This window comes from Euprymna scolopes, chromosome 35, assembly GCF_053919585.1.
Source record: "Euprymna scolopes isolate OS-2025 chromosome 35, ASM5391958v1, whole genome shotgun sequence".
NCBI lineage: Eukaryota > Metazoa > Mollusca > Cephalopoda > Sepiida > Sepiolidae > Euprymna > Euprymna scolopes.
In genome coordinates, this window is record NC_136516.1 from 24,992,374 (window position 1) to 25,009,885 (window position 17,512).

Here is a 17,512-nt window from a genome sequence, read left to right on the forward strand (position 1 = left end):
AATCCCCAACCCTAACCTCTCCTGAATTGATACTGTTTTATTCCAGTGGCAAGGAGAAGTCCAATACGACTGTAAACAATGCCGATAAGCGAAGACCACATACAGCACTTGGTAATCCCAAATGGTCACCTATTTTTTAGTACTGACCAGGTTCAACGTTGCTTAACTTTGGTAATCCAGCAAGAATCAGTGTGTCAATGTGATTATGCCTTACAATAATAATAATAATAATAGTCTATGTATACCTAAACCTTATACCTACATGCTTAGTGTGTTAACATATTTTTTTATGGAAATCGATCCAGACAAGGCCTGAGGCCACTTGATGTAAGAAGCTAAAAAAATAATACTTTCCAGGGATAGGTTAATCTAACTGGTTTGGAGCAATTTATATATATTTTTTTAATAAAGTGTATATTTATTTCATTGGTTAATTATTTTAATAACGTTACAAACGTTTCAGGATGTTATTACTATTGGTAAAGTTTATTTTATTAGTAAAGTTTTTTAGTTTTTATTAGTAATGCTTCTAGCATTTCAAATTTTCGTTTATTATTCGTCTGTTCAAGTATGGATGTGCTATCAACTAAAATCTTCCTAAATTGGGACGAGGGGCGGGAATGTTGATAAGTCATGTGATTAAATATGGCACTGTTTTTAATGGTGAATCTTCTCGACAATGTCGTTGTATTTTGTTTAATGAAAAAAACGTGTCCTCTATAGTATCAGACCTGATAGAATGGTTAATTGTAGATATATACCGCTTCATACTCTCCAAAAAGTTCTAGACAAAACCTAACAGCCAGCCATGGTTCTTCTCCAGAATGTGCTGCTGCTATTGAACACAAAAATCACATTTTCCATTGATTCCAACATAATAGATGTATTGAGACTAAAGCCGCTTTAAGGACTGCCAGCAACCACTGTAAAAGAGTAATAAAGAATATGAGAGGAGTGTATGCTCAGTCCGTTAAGTCCGTTAAGTCCAAAGTAGCTGAGCAGCGGCTTGGTTTCCACTAATTTTAGCAAATAAAAACAGGGTCTTGAATAGAAATGTGTGCTCTATCCCAACTATCATTAACGGACATGAGGTCATCTCGTCACCATTAGACAAAGCCAAACTCTTTGCCAAGAACTTTGCAGCTAATTCTACCCTATGCGACCAAAGCTATCAACCTGCCACCCATATTTCCTGCTGTATCAGAAAACACGCTATGCGACATACAAATATCTGCATGTGATGTTGCCAAGCTAATCAAAAACCTTGATTCCAGTAAAGCAACTGGCCTTGACGGCATTTCAATTATAGTGCTGAAAAAGCTTCAACCAGAACTAGCTCCTTTACTTACAAAGCTGTTTAAGCATTGTTTTAAGGATAATTGCTTCCCAATACCCTAGAAAACGTCATCAGTATGCCCTGTAATTTAGAATTCAGGTGATCGGTCATCTTTCTCTCAGTATAGACCAATAGGTCTTGTGTGCGTCATGAGTAAGTTGCTGGAATCTTTGTAAAATAGAGAAGTACTCAACCACATAAGCAAAAATAACCTTCTAGGTAGGACTGAAACTTTATACAATGCTCAAACCGAAGAAACTTGGATTTATAAGACAAAAAAATCCAACCTTGATCGCCCTTCAAGGCCCGTGGCACAGTGGATAGAGGCATTAAGTGCAGATTCAGGAGAGGTGTGGTTAGGGATTGCACAACGGTTGCCTCACAATTACACATGTAGCTGCTCCTAGAGTGGGTATCCTTTGTGTTTTGAGACTGAACAGAGGCGTCGATGATAGCATTTTTTTATGCACCCGACAATGAAAGACACGATAAGAACACAAAATTGAATTTATAAGACACTTAAATCCAACTTTGATTGTCCTTCAGAGTCAGTGGCGCAATGAATAGAGGCAATGAGTCTCTATGGTTCCAGGTGAGCATTGTTTGAAGATAGCGGTTTCAATCCTACCCAAAGCTGGCCAGAGGAATAGTTTGCAACCCCCACTCTTTATCTGTGCCTAAATCAAAACGTAGATTCCATGAACAAAGCTTCTTTCTTAGAACTGCACGCCTGTGGAACTCTGTTCCGTCTGCCCACCTGACCTCAACTTGGATGTGTTCAAGTCCAACGTTTACAAATTCCTAATGAACCGCCCCCTTAAGTAAACACTTCATCAAATCTCCACACTAACGTAATGTACTTGCAATAACACCTATTCCTGAGTAGCTTCCGGGCCTTGATAAGTGGTAACCACTGTGTAAAAAAAAAAAAGCAGTAATTATTGAGGATAAAAGACTTAACATTCCTATTCCATGGTGGTTAACCACCTGATGAAGGCCAGAGGATGAGTTGGCCGAAATATTGTGAAACAACAAATACGAGGATAAAAGTCTACAAATAGATAAATAAATATACAAATTGCTCATCTTAAAGGATTCCAATACTAAAATAACCTAACAAAACCTCTTTTAAAACAAGACAGCAAAAGGGTTTTATTTGTATGACAGAAGATCGAAGGTTTGACTGTGATCCGGTTGGAAAAAGATGAAGTAAAAATTTCTTTGAGTGTGTCAGGTCAGGTAGCAGTCCTTTGTCGAGTACCAGGTCGGCCAGCAATTATCTTCAGTGAAAATCGTCTTCAGTGGACAAGTACCAGAGGAGAGCAGTGTCTGGTTTTTGTTGCTTGATTTGCACCTCCAATAAAATAATTGTCAGGTTCTTTTTGTTTGCTCACTGACTCAGGTTCCCAAAGGTGCTACAAAAAGTTCCTTAGGGGACAGATGAAATCAATGCGCATTACCAGCTGATTGGTCAGTGTGTAGACGAATCACTCAGCAGTTGGATAAATTTGGCCATGAGAGAAATAAGATCTTTACAGGATAGAACGATAAAATTTTCGCACTAGAGAAAACAACACTATAATTTTATTTTAAAACTTTTATTCAGAAAATTAATTCAGGTAATTTGATTATGTAGTAGAACTGACATCTATTCAATGAAGCCGCCTTCAGCCCCAATCACCGCCTTGATATGGGTCCGGAACAGGGAGCATGCCTTTTCCACAAGTGTCGGACCTGTATTTTGAGGGTGCTGGCAATGGTCCTGTTGTCATAACTTGGATCGGTAGTGAGCATGAGTATGACGTCACGGGCGACAATTTTATCGTTCCACTCCGTAGTTTATTTGTGATGAGTTCAAATATATTTAGATTAATTGAGTTTTGCAATGCTACATTCAGAGAAAACAGCTCGAGTGAATTTCACCAAATCATTGTGATACACAGAACTCGACATAATAGCCAAAAATAAAGATAATTTGAATTAACAAAAATATTGGTTGGATTTATGGATATGCCTGCATTATTTTTATTAGTTTGTTTTCATGCCTATCCACTATTCCATGTGCTAAAAATTCCATAATATCATGTTATTTATTTATTTTTCTTTTCATAGTTTGCGATGATGAGCATTGGGGTAAGAACTGCATGACTCCCTGCGATTGCAGCAATAATGCAGCCAGTTGCGATCCGTTGACTGGTTGTAAATGTCAAGAAGGATGGGAAGGAACATACTGCACCGTGGACATCAATGAGTGTGCAGGTACTAACAAGTGCACGAAAAAAGAAAAATGTATCAATAAACCTGGCACATACGAATGTGAGTGCTTAGCTGGATACAGGAAAGAGGGAACTAATTGTGTTGGTACGTAAATATTTTATAATTTCCTCCAAGCGTACTCATCCATTCTTTCAATATTACTAAATCAACAAAATCTCCTAACCCTAAACCTAACTCCTATACAATAACCCAAGCAGAAAACCCTCAACACAAACCCTCACCCTAAATCCTAACCATAACCCCAAACCCTAACCTCAAACCATAACTCCAAACTCAAACCCTAACCATAATTTAAGCCTTAACTCTAAACCCTAAACTTAAACCTTAACCACAAATCCTAACCTTAAATTTAAACCTTAATCCTAATGTCAATCCTTAACTTCAACCTTTAATTGTGGATACTTACACCAAACCTAACCCTATCTCTATCTCCCAACCCCAAACTCTAACTTCCAATCTCAAACCGTAAACATAAACACCAAACCCTAACCCCAAACCGTAACCTTAAACCTAACCTCAAACCATAATCACAACGCAAAAACCTAATCGTAATTGTTGCTGTTCCAGGCTATATAATGTAACATTTAGTCGATATGCCACGACTTTCTCTTAGTAATCGTCAGGAGCTCATTGATCTCCACCTTTCTGGTTTATCTAAATGAGAAATCGGCCACAGATTGAAATGTGATGAGAAAACGGTACAAAAAACTGTGCAAAAGCACCAAAACACTGGCAGTATTCGTAATCTGGTCGTACTAGAGTTACTTCTAACAGGGAAGCCAATGCTATCAAGATCTGCAGCCTAAGAAATAGATTTGAAATGGCTTGCCAAATCCAACAACAATGCAATCTTATTAAAAAAGTGCTCTCTTTCTACTGTCAAGAACAAATTAAAGGAATTTAATTTGCGAGGATATGTTGCAAGACGCAAGCCAATTATTTCTGTAAAGAACAGAAAGCAACGTCTGAACTTCATCAGGTGCGATGAAGATCATGACTCTTCATATTGGTCGAAAGTGATTTTTACCAACGAAAGCAAGTTCAATAGGCAAGGTGGTGATGGTAGGCAGTACCTCCATCGGAAGAAAGACAAAGAATTTAATCCTAGGTGCTCAGTTTCAACACTGCAAGGTGATGGAGGTTCAGTTTTTGTGTGGGGAATTATTAGTACCAATGGTCCAGGGCCTATAGTTCGCTTGCAAGGTCGAATTAATTCAACCAAGTACATTAATATGTGACTGAGCATTTTCTACCCTACTTTGGTCGGAATTTGGATGATAATCCCATCTTCATGCAGGATAATGCTCCCATTTACACAGCTGGCAATGTCAAGGTTCCTGGAAGAGCATGATATTCAGTGTTTGGATTGGCCTGCACAATATCTAGACCTAAATCTTATTGCAAACTTATGGCATTACATCAAGCAACAGCTACGCAATGGTAAATTTTCAAATTTGGAAGAACTTTGAACAAAAATGAAAGAAAAGTGGGATGCTCTTTCCCCGGAGTATTGCTGCAGTCTAATTCAAGGAATTCTCAAAAAATTGCAGGCTGTCAAATCGTAGAAGGGCTATGCTATTAAATATTAACTAGCTCATTGTGTTCCTGTTGTATTTGTGTTGCATTAATGTCCTAAAGTTAAAATAACAATTTTCCATTGTGCGGACTTTCTTTTTGTGTCCTCAATTTGAAGTTATTTTTTTAAATTGACGTGAACACTAGAATATTTCAATTAAAAGTCAAATATGAACAGGTAAAATTATAGAAGAATAAAAGGCCAATCAAATGGGGTATAGTTTGTTTAAACAGTTACATCAAATTTAGCTTAAATTTGCAGTTTTTGAAAAAATTACAAGTGCAGACTTTCTTTTTGCCACCCGTGTATATATACACACTGCTAATCAAAAATGTAAGACCATTTAAAAATCTTTACAAAGAAACCTTTTTTAAGGATAGATTTTACACTCTTCCGACTTAAGATTGCTAATACTACAATCTATAAGGTTATGGAACAAAAAGGTCCATTCCAAAAATTTTATTTAAATTAAGCTTTTTACACATGATCAAAATTATAAGACCAAGAGAATAAATTGTTAGATTTATGGTAATTGTTTTAGTTCAGTAAGAGATAAGCAATCACTGTGTAAAGGTGTTACCAGGCCTAAAGCAAGAAAACTAACCGAAGTTGACCGCTTTCGATAGCAGCTGAGGTAAATTGCAGTAAAACTGTTATTTGCAACTTTCTAAAGAACACTAAGAATTATGGAGAAGCAAAATCCTTTGGTAGCCCGCCCCCTCAATTTCTCCTGCATTGAGTAGGAGAATCAGACGGTTTGTTATGTATGACAGAGGACTTTCTTCTAGTCAAAGTAAGACGGTTACAGATGCTGATTGCAGTCCAATAACCATCAGACGACACTTACAACAAAAAGGCATGGTGAATATAAAACATAAACAAATTCCTCGATTGCTTCTACATCACAAAGTGGACAGCGTAAGATTTGGTCGTGAATACCAAACCTGGGACATTGAGAAGTGGAAGAAAGTCCTATTTTCTGATGAGAAAAAATTCAATTTAGATGGTCCTGATGGCTTTTTGTCTCTGATCTTATAATTTTGATCATGTGTAAAAAGCCTAATTTAATAAAAATGTAAATTTAAAAAATACACCTTTGGAATGTACCTTTTTGTTTCCATAATCTTTTAGATTGTAGTATTGGTAACCTTAAGTCGGAAGAGTTTAAAATCCATCCATAAAAAAGTTTTTTTTAAGACACTATATATATATATATATATATATATATATATATATATATATATATATATATACATCTGATGAGAATAATGGAAAATTCTGACAAAATATAGAAATAAAAAGGACAAGCATAGTTATGTGTTCATCAACGTTTCGTCTTTATTTCATCCATAGGAAGTCTTGAAATGAAGACGAAACGTTGATGAACACATAACTCGGTTTGTTCCTATATATATATATATATATATATATATATATATATATATATATATATATATATATATATATATATATGACCGCACGTCTCCCTTCTGTATGCTTTATTTTTAATAGTTTACTGTTGTTTAAATATATATGTCAAGCAGTTTTTTTCTATCTAGGCAAAGAATTTCTAATTTTTCTGAAGAGTATATACAGAAAATTTTCTGAAGAGTATATACAGAAATTTTTCTGAAGAGTATATACACAAAAATTTTCTGAAGAGTATATATACGAAACATTTTTGAAGAGTATATACACGAAAATTTTTGAAGAGTATATACACGAAAATTTTCTGAAGAATATATACACAAAAATTTTTTGAAGAGTATATACACGAGAATTTTATGAAAAGTATATATACGAAAATATTTTGAAGAGTATATACACGAAAATTTTCTGAAGAGTATATACACGAAAATTTTCTGAAGAGTATATATATGAAAATATTTTGAAGAGTATATACACGAAAATTTTCTGAAGAGTATATACACGAAAATTTTTTGAAGAGTATATATATGAAAATATTTTGAAGAGTATATACAGAATATTTTCTGAAGAGTATATACAGAAATTTTTCTGAAGAGTATATACACAAAAATTTTCTGAAGAGTATATATACGAAACTTTTTTGAAGAGTATATACACGAAAATTTTTGAAGAGTATATACACGAAAATTTTCTGAAGAATATATACACAAAAATTTTTTGAAGAGTATATACACGAAAATTTTATGAAGAGTATATATACGAAAATTTTTTGAAGAGTATATACACGAAAATTTTCTGAAGAGTATATACACGAAAATTTTCTGAAGAGTATATATATGAAAATATTTTGAAGAGTATATACACGAAAATTTTCTGAAGAGTATATACACGAAAATTTTTTGAAGAGTATATATATGAAAATATTTTGAAGAGTATATACAGAAAATTTTCTGAAGAGTATATACAGAAAATTTTCTGAAGAGTATATACACGAAAATTTTCTGAAGAGTATATACACGAAAATTTTCTGAAGAGTATATACACGAAAATTTTCTGAAGAATATATACACGAAAAGTTTCTGAAGAGTATATACCCGAAAAAATTTTTAAGAGTATATACACGAAAATTTTTTGAAGAGTATATACACGAAAATTTTCTGAAGAGTATATAGACGAAAATTTTTTGAAGAGTATATACACGAAAATTGACATAATAATTGTTTTTTCTGAAAATGTTGCAAAATCTTTACATATTAGATGAGCTGTTTTGCAGGTAAAATAAATACTAGTATTCTTTCAAAGTTTTTCTTGTTTGATTTTCAGATATTGACGAATGTTCACAAGTGGGTACATGTCCATACGAATGTGAAAACTCGGAGGGTTCCTACGCTTGCGCCTGTGAAGTGGGTTACAAGGGAGAAGACGGGAAAAACTGTGAAGGTTAATTAATTTTAATATTTAAATAATTGTTACAAATTATTTAGAGTTATCGCAACAGCCATTTACCAAAGATTTTCTATTTCTGGAATTTATGTGGTGGTATGAGCCTCTGATGTTTCAGCATTGTCCAAACTCTTTCAGTGAAGATCTGGCATATGCTCTTGTTTCCAGTATTTTCATTCTCCTTGGCACTTCATGGTCATTTCGTGGCTGTTACAACTTGATGTTCGTATGTATTGGCGGTGGTTTTCAAGTTGTGGAATGTCTGGCAATTTCAATTCCACTCCAGAAAACAATTTTTAGTTGGCATACGAGGTGCTTTCAATACGTTTCCAGTCTTTTTTGTCATAAACCACTACATCGGGAATTAGAATACACACTACTAAAGACTGATTGTCACAGCTGGTGAATTTCAAAAATGCAATCTGGACACGGGGACACTTTAGAAGAACATTATGCAGCAAAGTTCTTTTCTAAACTTGGAATTATACACACACACACATATGTATTATATATATATATATATATATATATATATATATATATATATATATATATATATATATAGTCTTGGAGGTTTCTTTAAAACCTCTAAAACTATGAAAAAATGTTCGTCGTAGGAAAATTATTTTGTCAGTAAGACAATCAATCTCCAGTATCGCTGAATCGTTTTACATACATAAACAAACAATAGTGCCAATGTTCTTAAAGGGATCATCAGCTGTTTACCATGAAACACTTTGTCGAGGATTTAAAAACAAAACAGTATATTAAATAATGGCTCCTCAGCAGTGTTGATCAAACACCACCTCCCTCAAAAGACATGAACAAAAATATTTTTGATACTGGATCTAGTTTTTTTCCTCTAGATATTACTAATTCATTTCCTCTAGATATTACTAATTCATATCATTTAAAAAAGTATTTCTTCCTCGTGTCATCCGTCCCCTCTCCACAATGTAATGTGACTTTCATTCACAGACTACTGTTTTTATATAGTGTTTGGTTGAAAGTATTCTGCTACTTATCAGTCTATCTATAAAATTAAAAATGATATAAATATATACACAGTATAAAATGAAAAATGAAATATATACACACAGTTAATGTATAAATTACCATTCTGTATATATACACAGTTTATGGATAATACGAAAAATAATATAAATATAGACACTATTCATGTATAAAATGAGAATAACATACATACATACACAAATTATGTATAACATTTAAAATAATATAAATATATATACAGTTTACGTATGAAATTAAAAATATATAAATATATACACAATTCATGTATAAACTTAAAAGTAATATAAATATATATATACACTATTCATATATAAAATTATACACTATCCATATATAATATTAAAAAAATGATATAAATATATGTGTTGGATTAATTTAAAATGAAAAAAATTAAAAATAAATAAATAAATAAATAATAATAATAATAATAATAATAATAATAATAATAATAATAATAATAATAATGTCGTTCATCAAATTCAGTCTGTGTTTGTTTACAATATCACGTCAGCTGATATTTGGGCTTGACGATCTTAAAAATAGTTTTTCTTCTCTTATAGATAAAACAGAAGAAATTTACAGGGGAATATTTTACCTTACACCGGCCAAGGTTACACCGGTGTAACGTAAAGTATTCCCCTGTAAAAATTCTCTTTATCGATAGGAGAAAAAAGACTATTTTTATGATCGGACTTTTTGATTTTCGATACTTATCGGTTGAATTTCTGTACAAAACATACACAAGAACACTGCCAGAGATATAAATTGCCTTTTTGTGAAATTTGTAAAAGTTAGGCTCAGCCGTTTCGGAACCTATAAGGAAAGAACTCATTCACAAACAAAAAAAGATAGAGAAAGATAATAGAGATTGGGCACTTTATTGTTTTGTTTTTGTTTTTTTGTTTTTCAACCAACTTGTGATACTCGTGATAATAGCTGTTTAAATTACATTCATAGATATCGACGAGTGCGCAGATAATATCCATGGCTGTGATCAGGAATGCATCAACAACCCAGGTTCGTTTTCCTGCGCCTGCGGTCAAGGTTATAAACTGAATGACGATCGAAGGACCTGCTTTGTCCTCACAGGTAGGTATTCTTTTTTTACATTTTATCATCAGCAGGGCTGCTCAGCGTTAACCAGTACAAAAGTGAAACACATTTATGTTTCCTCTCTCAACCGATTTCCTTTCTTTACTTCCCCTTTCTTCTCAGCCCAGCCATTCCTCTCTCTGAACACACACATGTATGTTCACAAATAGTGTAGGGACGATCAATCGGAATCAGAATTAAAAAAAAAATCACAACTTTGGGAGATATCGAAATCAATATCGCAAAAATCTGTGCTTATTTTTCGATACCTAAAACGATCATTTTTATTGTGTTTTATTTGTTTCTGATTAAAACTTAATTTTCCACGGTTCATATTAATGATGAAATGATAAAAATTTATAGTAAAACTAAAATCGATAGGTCATGCCCATATGAGTATATTTTTACATTTTCGAAAGTATACACATATTTCATGGGGTTTTTCAGTAACCCGACCCCCTACACACACACACACACACACACACACACACACACACACACACACACACACACACACACAAGAAACAACTATGTATTTAAAATTTAAAAAAAATCGGAATCGTTAACTGTATTGAAATCGAGAAAAATATTCATCTGATGTAGCACTAGTGCGGCTTTCCTAAATTTGAAAAGAGTTGAGCAGCAAGATGTCCGTTTTTTTTATTGCATTTTCACTTCCAAACCAAGCACAGTTCATGGACGAATGGTGGCCTTGTAGAGGTACAGGATACTTTCAGGCGTAAGTAACTTTCTAGCACGGTAGAGACAGCCCCCCCCGCTCGCTCTTCGTTGACTCTATATAATTAATCAAATCTTCATCGACTTTATATATTTTAACTTATCGCCGTTTACTGTATATTTTAGTTTTCACTTTTAACTCTCATTTTCACTCCTTCACACTTTTACTTCAACACCTGAAGATGAATCGTGGATGAGTCGAAAGCGCTCGTGACAGCAACAACTATGGAACTTTTATTAATATTTTTGATTTTGATACAAAAAAGATTATACGAAAAATTGAAAAATTAAAAAAAAACGAATCATAAAGCAAAGTGTCTCCGTTGCATTAAAAATATTTCCTTGAATATATATATATATATATATATATATATATATATATATATATATATATATATATATATATATATATATACAAAAGTGAAAGTGTCTGTCTGTCTGTGTATCTGTGTGTCTGTGTTTGTACATTTCCCTACGCAATAACTCTGTCAATTTTAAGTCTATAGACTCGAAATTTGATATACAGTACTGGGATTTCGGAAAATCGATGTGATCGGTTTTCAGCCAGAAATTTGGCGATTAAGGGGTCAAAGTTCAACGATTTGACCTTTGAGAACTCTACCAAACTCCTCCGACAATTTTTAGTCTAAACACTTGAAATTTTAGATATAGGTTCCTTAGACATGGATCTAACGTAAGAACTTGAGTTGAGACCAAAACAATAAATTATTAAGGGGTCATAATAGGGGTAAAATTTAAAAAAAATGACCGCTTTTTTTTTTTTTTTTTTTTTGCTCAACATACACCTCCAAATACCCGGGCAACGCCGGGCTGAAATGCTAGTGTATATATATATATATATATATATATATATATATATATATATATATATATATATATATATATATATATATACCACCCCGGCAATATAACAGTACTAAAGACTTTTATTTAAGTGAATTGTTCTTGATTGCTCACCAGCGATAACCCTGGTGCAGCGAGTACGTTTTTGTTGAAACGTACACAGATGTTCGCGTATGTGTCCCATTGTGTGATTTTTTTTTTTTTTTTTTTTACATTTGTTTAACTCTGGTCTGTTTATGAAAATGTTGCATGCATTTGTGAAAGGTTATTTTTTAAGGTCACCTGTTTTCCTTGCAGAGATCGTTGAATGTAAATCTGCCAACTGTGACGATACGCAATACTGTGTATACCGTTCCGGAGTGGCTAACTGTACTTGCAAGAATGGATACGAGAGTGACGGCTCGGGAGGATGCAAAGGTAAGCTATGAGGTCCGAAAGGCAGAGATCAAAGTGTAGTATCTTTTATCCCTTATTAGAAAGCCTCCAAAACCCCAACCTCCAAAAATCACAATTTTTTCTTTTGCCCCCTCCCTCTCGAAATTTCACCCAGCTTGGAGAAAATTAGATCTAACACTAACACCCCTTCCACGCGTCACCACCAACCTTTCTTTTTCTCCTCTGTCTAGGACACAACCCCCCCTCCATTTAGAGGCAGCCCGCGAAACCCTGGTTCCTTTAATATATATATATATATATATATATATATATATATATATATATATATATATATATATAAGGCCTTAAGGTAATTTTAATAATTTCACCTGCCCATTTCTTGTTTTTTGGTATTTAAATTAAATTATGTTTCCTCTGAAATTTCTCCTTCCATTTTGCTGTACCAAAAATTTACTTACATATTTTCGAGGTCGGTACAACTCACAATTTATCAAAACGTTAAACAAAGTTATACGTATTAAAAATAAGTTAATCGTTTTGAAGTGTAGGATGGAATTTCTTAAATCTTGCCGCCTAAATCATGTTGCTCCCGGTTATATCTGCCATCGTATTTCTAAAATTAAATGTAGAAATACATTGGCAGTTCAACGTGTTTTCCTACAAGATGAAATCCTGTTTAATTCCGATACATATAATTCGTTACGTAGTAAACACCTTTTACTTTGGGCCATGGTTTGGAAAGAACTATCTTTCTTTGATAAACTCCGTTTTTCTAGGTTTTCATCCATCGGCGATAATTTTACCCGTATTAAATGTACTTCTTCTTATGATAAATATTTAAAAACTTTAATTACTAAGAAGTTTGGGATTATAACAAATTTGGATAAACATATATTTAATTATTCTTCTCATGTTTTGTCCAATACAGAAGAATTTGTTTTATCTGCTGGCTTACAATTTTGCATTCCTCCCCCTTCTGTTGATAAAATCTCAGTATTTAGTGAAATTGAATTATTGTATACTCAATTAAAACACCATTCGCCTATCTCTACTGATGAATTAACTAGTGTTAAAATTCAGTTGGGCGAATTAGGTCGGAGGTTTTCTGCCATAAATACTAAATCTAGTGATTTTGTTTGGCAGAAAAATCATTTTGAAGCGGCAAAATTAATTAGGTCTAATCCCGACATTTATCTTTCTCGCCCGGATAAAGGATCGGGCGTTGTTATACTTAACAAAACGGATTATATCTCCAAAATGTTACAAATCTTGGACGATAAAAGTAAATTGCTCCGTTTGGGTGATTTAAGCCATGATGATACTTTTCGTATGGAAATAAAAATCCAGAAAAGATTTCTTCAACTTCATAAAAGCGGATTTATTTCTAAGGAGATTTATGATAGAATCCGACCCATTGGCTCTCAAAGGCCTAGAATGTACGGTTTACCCAAGGTCCATAAACCCAACATTCCTTTGCGACCCATTTTATCTATGTTGGGTTCTGCACAACACGAACTTGGTAAATGGCTGGTTGATCTTCTAAAACCTGTGCTTTCTTTTTATTCGGTCCATTGTATCTCTGATTCTTTTCAATTCGTATCTCAGATACAAAAATTACCTTTATCTAAAAATACCGAGTTCTTGGCTTCCTTTGACATTAATAGTCTTTTTACTAATATACCTTTGGATGAAACCATTGGTATTTGTGCTGACTATCTATACCGTGGCCCCTTAAAATCTCCACAATTTCCTGAACGAATTTTCGTTGAACTGATGGAACTTGCTACTAAATCAGTCTCCTTTAGTTTCAACAATATTATGTACCGTCAAATTGATGGGATATCTATGGGTAGCCCTCTTGGTCCTTCGTTAGCCAACATTTTCGTTGGATTTTTGGAAAACAAATTATTTTCCAAAATTACTAAGCCAGCATTCTACACACGCTACGTTGATGATACTTTTGCATGCTTTCCCTCTCGGAGTGAAGCTGAACAGTTTCTTCGTCTTCTTTGCAACCTGCATCCATCTTTACAATTTACTATGGAGGTTGAAGACTGTAGCTCTCTCCCATTCCTCGACGTTCGTGTTTCTAAAGTTGGTACTACGTTTGAGACCTCTGTTTATAGAAAACCTACATTTACAGGGCTCTATCTTAATTGGTTTTCTTTTGCCCCTCAGTCTAGAAAAATAAACCTCATCAGCGCTCTTACGCATCGTGCACTTATGATTTGTTCACCAAACCGTCTTGATACGGAACTTGAGGAAATCACAAATATTTTTCTTAATAATGGATATCCCATTAATATAATAAAATCTACTATTGAACGTAAAATTACTACATTTAATAGTGGTAAACATATTGGTCCATCACGTTGTCCCATTTATCTAAAATTACCATGGTTGGGTCCTGATGGCCTTCATATTGTTGAAAGGATTTCTTCTGCTACTCAACGTTGTTTTCCAGCTACTATGCTTAGAATAGTTTACACAACTCGAACCTTTTTCTCTTCTTTTCGTAAAGATGTTTTGCCAACCATTCAAAAGAACTCTGTTGTTTATAAATTCGTTTGTCAGTGTGGAGCTGACTACGTTGGCAAAACATCCCAAAGATTAGAAATGAGAATATCCCAACATATCCCTCGGGATATTCGACTACACCAGGTTTCGAGAATATCCGGGCACTCCCAAGCTCATGAGTCCGCCATTGGTAATCACCTGTTGAGTATAAATAGGTGTGCCGATCAATATTCCGATGGGTGGTTTTCTGTTCTATACAGTGCTAGGTCGAACTATCATCTCAATATTATTGAGGCGTTAGTTATTAACAACTCTCGACCTAGCCTGTGTAGACAAAAGATTCTGAAACACCAGTTGGAGATATTCATTGATTTAAAACCACCTGAACAGTGAGATTTTTTTTTTCCCCCACTGTTCTTCCAACTGAAACCAAAATTCCCTTCTTCCCTCATTCGTTTTCTTAGTTTTTAATTTATCATTCTGACGTTTCCTCTTAGAGGGTCAGACGATAAGGCCTTAAGGATATTTTAATAATTTCACCTGCCCATTTCTTGTTTTTTTGGTATTTAAATTAAATTATGTTTCCTCTGAAATTTCTCCTTCCATTTTGCTGTACCAAAAATTTACTTATATATATATATATATATATATATATGTATGTATGTATGTGTGTATGAATGAAAATGTATAAAAAGGAATACGAAAAGTATATATATATATATATATATATATATATATATATATATATATATATATATATATATATATATATGAATGGAAATGTATAAAAAGGAATACGAAAAGTATAAAAGCTTATAACTTTTCTTTATTAGTTTTCAATTGGTGACGTGCAGGAATACAAAATAATATTATGAAAAAAAATTAAAAAAATTTTTTTATAAGTACATAATTTTCGATCGATCCTTCAGTCTTCATATATATATATATACAGGGTGAACAGAAAGTCCTTGGACCATTTTTAGTTTTAAAATTAAATATTGTTAAAATCACTTTTTCTCTTTTCGAATAAAGTATTTAGTGTAACTATTGCTCTAATTATTTTCAACAAAAATATTAAAATAATTTTGTTTAAACTTTCAGAAAAATGAGCAAACGAGAGGCCATAATTCAGCTTCATTGCGCAGGAAGGACAAACTCAGAGATTATTAAGCTCTTGAAAGTGGCTAAATCCACCGTGTACCATGTTGTGAACAGATTTAAGGAACTTGGTACATCTGAAGACCGTCCTAAGAGTGGAAGACCGCGCACTGCTCGAACAAAGAATGTGATTAAAGCTGTCCGAGAGAGGGTAAGGAGGAACCCGAAGAGATCTGCAAGACAAATGGCTAAACACATGAATGTGAGCGTGACCTCGATGAGAATAAAAACGATCTCCAGTTGTCCCCCTACAAGATGAGAAAGAGACAGTACCCCACACCTGCCCAAAAGCACAAGAGACTGGAAAGAGCAAAGCTTCTTCTTGGAGAATTGAAGGCTGGCACGACAGAGCGAGAGATCGTTTTTTCTGATGAAAAACTCTTCACAATTGAAGCGACTGTTAACAATCAGAACGACAGAGTTTACGCAAAATCTTCAGCAGACATTGATGACTCCGGGAGAATAGTTTTCCGCCGACAAAAGCCGTCTTCCCTCATGGTGTGGGCTGCAGTCTCCAAATCTTGGAAGTCGCCTCTGATTTTCGTGGAGCAGGGGGTTAAGATCAACATAGATCGCTACATTAACGATATTTTTGTTCCAGCATTTGAAGAGATGAAGAAACACTTCAAAGATCAGCCTGTCACCTTCCAACAAGATGGAGCACCATCCCACACCTCAAGAAAAACTCAGGACTGGTGCAAACGTCATTTTCCAAGATTCTGGAGTAAGGAGATGTGGCTTCTTGCATCGCCTGATTTGAATCCCATGGATTTTTCGGTGTAGTCTTTGTTGGAGGCAAAGGTCTGTTCTGTTGCTCATCAAAATGTTGATGCTTTGAAGTCATCTCTTCTGAGTGAATGGGCTAAAATACCCCAGGAAACGCTGCGTGCCTCGGTTGGTAACTTCAGACAGAGAATTGAACGTCTAATCGAAAGGAAGAGACACCACATTGAAAATAAATAATTTGAATTTATTCTTGGTTTCCTAACTTATAATTTTCATTCATGTTTAATTTATATTTTTGTAATTTTCTATTAATAAACCACTTTTGAATTGGTCCAAGGACTTTCTGTTCACCCTATATATATATATATATATATATATATATATATATATATATATATATATATATATATAGAGAGAGAGAGAGAGAGAGAGAGAGAGAGAGAGAGAGAAAGAGTCTTACTTATAGTATTCCGAATTTTATTGGGTTTATATAATTGAAAATTCGGTAACCGTTCATATACCAATAAGTTTTAAGTCAAAATGGCATGACTTAAACTGTAAGCTTCAAAATTACTATATTTCATAATTGAGCATACATATATTGTTTTAACAAAATCAAGACATCAAGAAATAGATTGATAGCAACAAATCGTGTATTTCATCGTTCGTTACAATTGTTTCAAGACTATTCGGACAAACTCAAACATTATGTCGTTTGAAAATTTTCACAAGAACAGCCTTTCATCAGACGTATTGAATAAAAAACACTTTAACAATGAACAATATGGAATCCATTTCCCTTATAAGAAAAAACACGAGAAAATATTTTACCTACATCTCATACATACACACACACACACACACACACACACATATATATATATATATATATATATATATATATATATATATATATATATTGTGTA

General features: G+C 33.6%; 1 protein-coding gene across 1 annotated transcript in view; it reads left to right on the forward strand.

Moving 5' to 3' along the window:
* Positions 1 to 17,512, forward strand: part of LOC145259597 (uncharacterized) — a 258,287-nt gene that overhangs the window by 179,903 nt on the left and 60,872 nt on the right. The window contains exons 22-25 of the mRNA XM_080117250.1: positions 3,449 to 3,697; positions 7,941 to 8,057; positions 10,053 to 10,184; positions 12,087 to 12,206. Of these exons, the coding sequence (XP_079973376.1) occupies positions 3,449 to 3,697; positions 7,941 to 8,057; positions 10,053 to 10,184; positions 12,087 to 12,206 (618 nt within the window). The remainder of the gene's footprint in view (positions 1 to 3,448; positions 3,698 to 7,940; positions 8,058 to 10,052; positions 10,185 to 12,086; positions 12,207 to 17,512) is intronic.